The following is a 7,379-nucleotide window of genomic DNA, read 5'->3' as shown; positions in this document are numbered from 1 at the left end:
AATGATGTGTGACCGTAACAAGAAGAACTCAAACCCATTCACATCACATTGTGAATGTATGCAGCTGTTTGTAAAAACGATAGGAACGAAACGAAGTACCTAAGTCAGTATAAAAAGTGAACACTTGCTGATATTCAATAGATGTGTGATCAGCCATAAAGTGTTTGCCTACGTGGATAGTCTTTTCTGCGTGTTCAGTTTTGCAAATCCAAGCAAGTACTGTAACATTTCAGGAAGTACATTATGACACTGTCATTGTGCTGATTACCCATGGACACCCACAGATCACATGATAACCCCTCCTCCCACCACCCTATGAATTACGAAAGAGCTTTTGTTTGCAAAACATCTGGACACAACACACAGGTTGGAAAGGAACCTAAAAAAATACCTCTGAGGTTCATCAGAATTAATGCCAAAAGCAGTCATTAATTAATCAGTCACAGCTTTTCACAGGATACCCTAATATACTTGCAAGGAGACACAGCTGTTAACGAAATGAGCTTCACACCATAAGGCTGTTAGCTGAAGCCTTATAAAGGGTGAAACATGAGCTTGTTTGCTTCACCATAAAAATCAGGTTAATGAATGGATGAGAAGTACAACATCCAGCTTGTAAGACAAACAACGGGCCTGATAAGGTGTCAGTAAACGCAAAAAGCAGAGTCATAAAATGGAAACACCGTCTGTATTGTAGGTCCCCATTAGAATGCAGACTCCACCCAGTTAAACCCGTTTGAAAGTTGCAGACAGTTTTCAGATAAGTTTGTTACCACCACACACGCACCAACATAAGGGCTGAGTGATACCAAAACACAGCTATACCGTTTTGTTTTGTTTCGCGTAAGGGGCATTTTTAGGGGATAACCCAACAAACGTGGCTACAGGTTTCAAATTTTAGCATAAATGAAGAGCACTGCAGTGATGTTGAATTTGAAGATCTTGTTAATGCTGCATTTTTAAACATGTCTATTGCACAACTGTTACCTTTTTCCTGAATTTCATCCTCATCCCGGTCAGGGTCATGGGGGCAGGGTCTGGGTGGACCCTGGACAGGAATGCCAAACCAGAGCAGGGCATTCACACCAACTCTCACCTCGGTGGCTGTGGGAGGAAACACTCGGAACCACATGCAAACCAAATGGACGAAAGCAATATCCAAGCCCCCAGCTCTAGCGGTATGAGGCAACAGTGCTGCACACTTGTCAGTGCACCACCCCAATTTCCCGTAATGATGATGCATATTAACAGAACATGGCGATATATGTGTGTGGAAAAAAAAGGTGTGATATGAGTTACTCTAACGGAAATTATATTTCTCCAGATAACTTTAACTGAATCTCTAAATGAGAAATTACATTTCTGATCATTTCATGTAGGCTATATATATTAGGGCAGCGTATTGTTGCCACCATGACGAAAAATATAATAAAATCCAAATTTGTCATTATCACGTAGTATAACGTTAAAACGATTAACTGGGCAAATTTTATTTTGATCATGGTGGCAAAAATATGCATCGCTGCATTATATTTTAAAACAATATTGGAAGCATAGGTATAACTACGAAAAAGAGCATAAGGATTTTTCCGACAAAGACGTTTTTAAAGCATCCCCCGCTAACTTGCTCCATCTGATGATATATTTCATAACCAGCAGGGGGCGCCACACACCGTTAATATTTAACAATTCGTACCACCCATACGCAGCGCTATTAAGCCGAGCCGTTAGGAAGGATGCACAACAGAGAGGCGTTCTTGATTCAGTGGCTACTCATATTTAATAATAAAATTACACATTTCTTTCCAGTTTAGGTTTACCGTTAAAAGATGCATACATTGTATGACGAAGGCATTTATTCCCGCGGCCTCATTTCCTCAGTCATTCTTGCGGTGAAGCAGAGGTGGGGTACACTGTTAATTGTTATTATGGACGATTTTAATGTCTCAGTCTCACCTCCAAAATGAATTCAAAATGTCATGTACCGCAGACAGCCTGTTTTTGGATATGTATTATACACAAAGGGACACCACAAACGATGAAAAATTACGCTTAATAAGAACAATTCAACCCCCCTCCCACCCTACTTTTCTATACTCGGCTCCGTGATCAAAATGTTTAAACGCCCTGAAAGGTAAAAACTGAAAAACAGTATGTGACTCGGGCAGTCATAAAATGGATCAATTACGCCTAATCTCTTTTTATATGTAATTTCTTTTATGCCGTTTTACAGCAGGTCGCCGCTTCTGTTGTCCGTCGTCAGCGTCCAAAAAGCATCCAAAGTGAAATGCATAACTGTAGCCTATATGAAAAATGTGATGCGTTTAAGATCAACCCACTACAACTAAGTCGAATTCACTTATCATCAAGTACAACCACCACCTTACTCCTGTCATTATATACACTTGACCAAGTAATTATAATGAAAACACATAAAACAAGAACCAAAACTCGTTTCCTCATTTTTGTAAGCAGTGTCACGTCTTTTATTGCACCGACTAGAAAATAATCTAAAAGCCTATGACATATTACACTGTCACAAAGAAAAAAAAATGAAAAAATAATAAAACGCAAAACCGCTAGTAAATATAAAATCACGTCTGCCCAGGCGTGACCGACACAGCAATAACAAACACGCCTCGCCGTCCCCATTAACCCCGCTTACTACGGCCGCCCCTCCCACATGTATATAAGGAGGAACGCGCCGGGGTTTGTACGCATTACATTTTTACTCAGCTCTCCGGCGGTCGCACAGCAAAGCGCGCTACATTCTTCGCCGCTCGGGCATCGCGTAGTACGGCAGTGTACGGGCGGAGTTATACGGCGCTCTGCCTGTGCGTGTGCTTGTGCGTGTGCGTGTGGGGTGGGGGGTGCCGGCGTACTAAAGGCCATGTGAGCGCGGCGCCTCCGCCTCTCCCCGCAGTGAATGACAGCGCGGCGCAGCTGCTCTATCCTGCCCGCCGCCTCTTACGTGCGCGACAGCCGTGCCGGGAAGCGGCACTTTCTCCCACTACGGAATTTACTTTCTTCTACCACTATTTTCTGTGAATTACAAACCGACAAGCTTTTTTTAGAACTGACGTTTCTTTTTGTAATTTTGTCACTTACACGGTAAGAGACTTGACAATATTTCATCTCATAAAATATTGTTACATTTTTATAATTTCATTTTTTTCCCCTTTAATTGATGTTTTATTTAGCGGTCTACGTGGTTTTCGTATTTATTGTCGTTTATTTGAAAATGATGAGTTGCTCTTTGAATTTTTATTTAGTATGTAACGCATGGCTTTTAAATACCGGCGTTTCGCGAGATGTCAGCTTATTGTTTTTGGACGACTCTACTTTTTTACAGTCCACCTCCAAGTTAACTTTATAATCCGCAGCGCCTCGCCGTTTGATACTCCTGCGGCTTTAATATTGATATTTTGTCCGATTTCGTTCTGACTGTACAAATGCATTGCCGGTTATTAATGCAAAACACGCTGATCGTTATGCTTTTCCCTTTTTTGCGGGGATCAGTGCACGTCAGTCCCGGCTGTGCACGTCAACTTTCCCGGCTTACATTTACAATTTCCCTCTTATTAACCCCTCAGGCAGACAGCATGCCGCTCAGCTCCGGTTTGACGAGCACAAACTATGATTACGACTACGACTCCATCCAGCCCTACTTCTATTTCGACACCGAGGATGAGGGTTTCTATTACCAGCAGCACAGTCAGCTCCAGCCCCCGGCACCCAGCGAGGACATCTGGAAGAAATTCGAGCTGCTGCCCACGCCGCCTCTCTCCCCCAGCCGGCGCTCCTCCTTCCCCGGCATCCTGCCCTCGACGGCCGACCAGTTGGAGATGGTCACCGAGTTCCTCGGGGACGATGTGGTCAACCAGAGTTTCATCTGCGACGCAGACTACTCCCAGTCCTTCCTCAAGTCTATCATTATCCAGGACTGCATGTGGAGCGGCTTTTCCGCCGCCGCCAAGCTGGAGAAAGTGGTTTCCGAGAGACTTGCGACGCTCCAGGCTTCCAGGAAGGAGTGCCCGCCGCCGGAGCCCCCCGGTCGGGTGAACGCCAGCTACTTGCAAGATCTGACCACATCGGCGTCGGATTGTATAGACCCTTCTATAGTATTCCCGTACCCGATCACCGAAAACCCGAAACCGAGCCAGGAGACCCCATCTTCATGCTTGCTTTTGGATACCCCGCCCAACAGCGGCAGCAGCAGTAGCAGCAGCAGCGGTAGCGATTCAGGTACGTGTGACATTATTACTAACCTGATGTGGAGCGATCGGTCTGACAATAGCGAAGATCAGTCATGTGGCGATGTTGCGCAAGTTTCCTCGATACGCTGCTCTAAATTAAAGGGGCCCGATGCGGCAGCGTTCAGAGAATTAAAGGGGCAAGGGAGTTAAAAAGCGGCTCCACCCTGGGAATATGCACATATCTATAAATGTCGCTTTAAATTCTCACGTGATGCATTTTTCTATTGCTTTAGAAGAAGAAGAGGAGGAGGAGGATGATGATGATGATGATGAAGAAGAAATTGACGTGGTGACTGTGGAAAAGAGGCAGGCACTTAGGAGGTCTGAGTCGTCAGGGGTGGTCACAAGGCTGCACCAGAGCCACCTCGTCCTAAAGAGATGCCACGTTCCCATCCATCAGCACAACTACGCCGCCCACCCACCGGCGAGGAGCGAGCAGCCTTCCGTCAAGCGGCCAAAGCTGGAGGGGGGCGCCAGGGCACCCAAGCAGATCGGTGGCGGCCGCAAATGCGCGAGCCCGCGGACGTCAGACTCTGAGGACAATGACAAACGGAGGACTCACAACGTGCTGGAGCGCCAGAGGAGGAACGAACTGAAGATGAGCTTCTTCGCGCTGCGGGACGAGATCCCCGAGGTGGCCAACAATGAGAAGGCGCCCAAGGTTTTGATACTCAAAAAGGCGACCGACTGCATTTTCAGCCTGCAGACGGACGAGCAGAGACTGCTTTCATTAAAGGAACAGCTGAGCAGGAGAAGTCAGCATTTAAAACAGAGGCTTGAGCGGCTGAGGAACTGTCAAGGATGCTGAGTTAGATTTATTTGTATTTAAGTCCTTTATTTTTATTAATAAAATATAAAAAAACAGGGCTACATGTTTGTCAGCCTTAACTTAAATATTTGTTATGTTTTGTATATAATATTTACAAAGAAATGTATTTTTGGATTTTAATTGAATGTTCCAGACACGTTTCATGATTGTTCAGCATAAATGTTCTATTCAATCTGAATCATAAATGCATTTCTTTATTGACATTGTGTGACTTATTGATTCCTTACCCTATGACATTCTGAGTTGGTATAACTGTCCAGAAAAGTGTTTAGCTTGGTGCATTTACCAGGTGAGTCTTACTGATGGGAGTACCTTGACCATACGTAATACGTGGTTTCAGAAGCTGTACGTTATAAAATTTTAATCGTTTTCTTTCTGCCTACAGTATTGAGCATTGGCACTTTTTTTTGTCTTTAATACTGATTTTCTAATTCTGAACAGCATGCAGACTGGATCGGAAAATATTGACCCTTTTAAAAACTCTATATGTCTTTTAGTGGATTTCTTAATTTTAGAACTTTCTGGGCCCTTGCACACCAGAGGCCTTACCTTTTAATCTCAGACGGAACAGTGAAGCTCTGTGCTATGGTACAATAGTTCCATCCAACTAGGGAAGGTCTCATTTCCCTTGTCTAAAACTGCAGTATTAACTTCAATCACCAGTATTCATTCACAGCTCAGAAGCAACCAGCACTTTCACCACAAATCAGTATGATCTCTGTGAAGTTAACTGCTAATTTTCTAGCTATAATGCATCTGTTTACCATGTGCCTCAGTGTAAACCAATGTTTACCAACCTTGTCTTCAGGGACTCACAGATGGTGTTTAATCCCCACTGATCAAAAACGTGGACAGTCTGTGGGTCGCTGAGGACTGGACTGAGAAACACTGGTCTAAACCATTAATATGGCATATTTATATAGCTGTTTTATTGGTGTGATTCAGGTGAAATTCTCCAGGCTGTTACAGTAGAACCACATGCAGAATTCTCCCCCACACAACAGGAAGTTCACATGAACAACTGTAAATACTGGTTTGTTTTGAGATCAACGTCTGTCAGCTTGTTTTCCAGGCATTGACTTAGAGTTAAGCCCGAACATGATCCTTTCCTTGAAACCAGGGACGTTGGTTTGGATAAGATCACATAATTGCTTTTTGTCACATCAGTCTACCTTCAACCTGAAATCGAGGTCTTTGATGGGTTTTTGTTTTGTGAAAAATATAAATACAGTCTAAATGGATATATATATATATACACATATATATATATATACACACACACACACACACACACACATATATATATATATATATATATATATATATATATATATAGATATATAAATTACAAAAAGGCAGTTGCTTCTGTTTGTTTTATTAGAAAAGTCATATTCCTTTTGGCTTCTTTCTTATATTCGTCTTTAAGATAGTGAACAACAATGTTTGTTCATTTGTTTTTTCATATCCAGGGTTTAGGGGATGATTTTTCATTGGACCAGGTTAGCTTAGGCTTTAGCCTGCTCTTGTTGACACTTTATTTACTACATATACTTGGCATCCCCCACAATTGCTTGGATAGTGAATATGTTTGACCACATTGCAGTTTGCCATTTATACATTGAATGAAGAATATTGTTAATTGATAAGTATCACTGTCCCTCATTGTGTAATTACACTTTATGTGGGAATAATGCAATAATTATTACTGCGGAGATTACAGCTATGCAAGGATCATTTGTCTTTACAGTGTTGATGACTAAGAAGCGGATGGAAAGATGGGGATACTAAAACGTATAGGTTGATTCCTTGCATTTCATCAGTCTTATGGTGTATTTATTTCAGTGTGTGTGTGTGTGTGTGTGTGTGTGTGTGTGTGTGTGTGTAATGAAGGGGAAGTACAAATTTGAGGCGACAAACTTCTGTTTTAGGACAAAGTGACCCATGTGAGTGTTTTATGTGACGCCTTCATCTTCCCCCAGTCATTAACGGGCTGTTGTGCTTCAGCATATAGTTTAACATCTCAGAATGCCTTCATTCCAACTGCTTCAAGTTAACCGACAGGTACTTCATTCATTATGTTTATACCTGTCAGTGCATGCTGGCTTGGACAGCATCCTCAGCAAAATCCACTGCCCCCACCCCCCAGAATGATGACGTGGTGGTGGGCAATATATATATATATATATAAAATAAATAAATAATTTTTTTTTTAAAAAGAATGGTGACGTAACGATCAAAAATATCAATGCTACTCTTTCTGTTGCTCACCATGTGTACACAAGATACACAGATTA

General features: G+C 42.6%; 1 protein-coding gene across 1 annotated transcript; it reads left to right on the top strand.

Annotated features, from left to right (window-relative positions):
- Positions 1 to 2,723: 2,723 nt before the first annotated feature.
- On the top strand, positions 2,724 to 5,286 carry LOC111841624 (transcriptional regulator Myc-1-like). The gene is made up of 3 exons (XM_023807511.2): positions 2,724 to 3,111; positions 3,594 to 4,245; positions 4,490 to 5,286. The coding sequence occupies exons 2-3, from the start codon at positions 3,603 to 3,605 to the stop codon at positions 5,062 to 5,064; spliced, it is 1,218 nt and encodes a 405-aa protein (XP_023663279.1). The 5' UTR covers positions 2,724 to 3,111; positions 3,594 to 3,602; the 3' UTR covers positions 5,065 to 5,286.
- The last annotated feature ends 2,093 nt before the right edge of the window (positions 5,287 to 7,379 follow it).

The sequence above is a fragment of the Paramormyrops kingsleyae genome, chromosome 1 (assembly GCF_048594095.1).
Source record: "Paramormyrops kingsleyae isolate MSU_618 chromosome 1, PKINGS_0.4, whole genome shotgun sequence".
NCBI lineage: Eukaryota > Metazoa > Chordata > Actinopteri > Osteoglossiformes > Mormyridae > Paramormyrops > Paramormyrops kingsleyae.
This window is presented reverse-complemented; position numbering and strand designations above follow the sequence as displayed.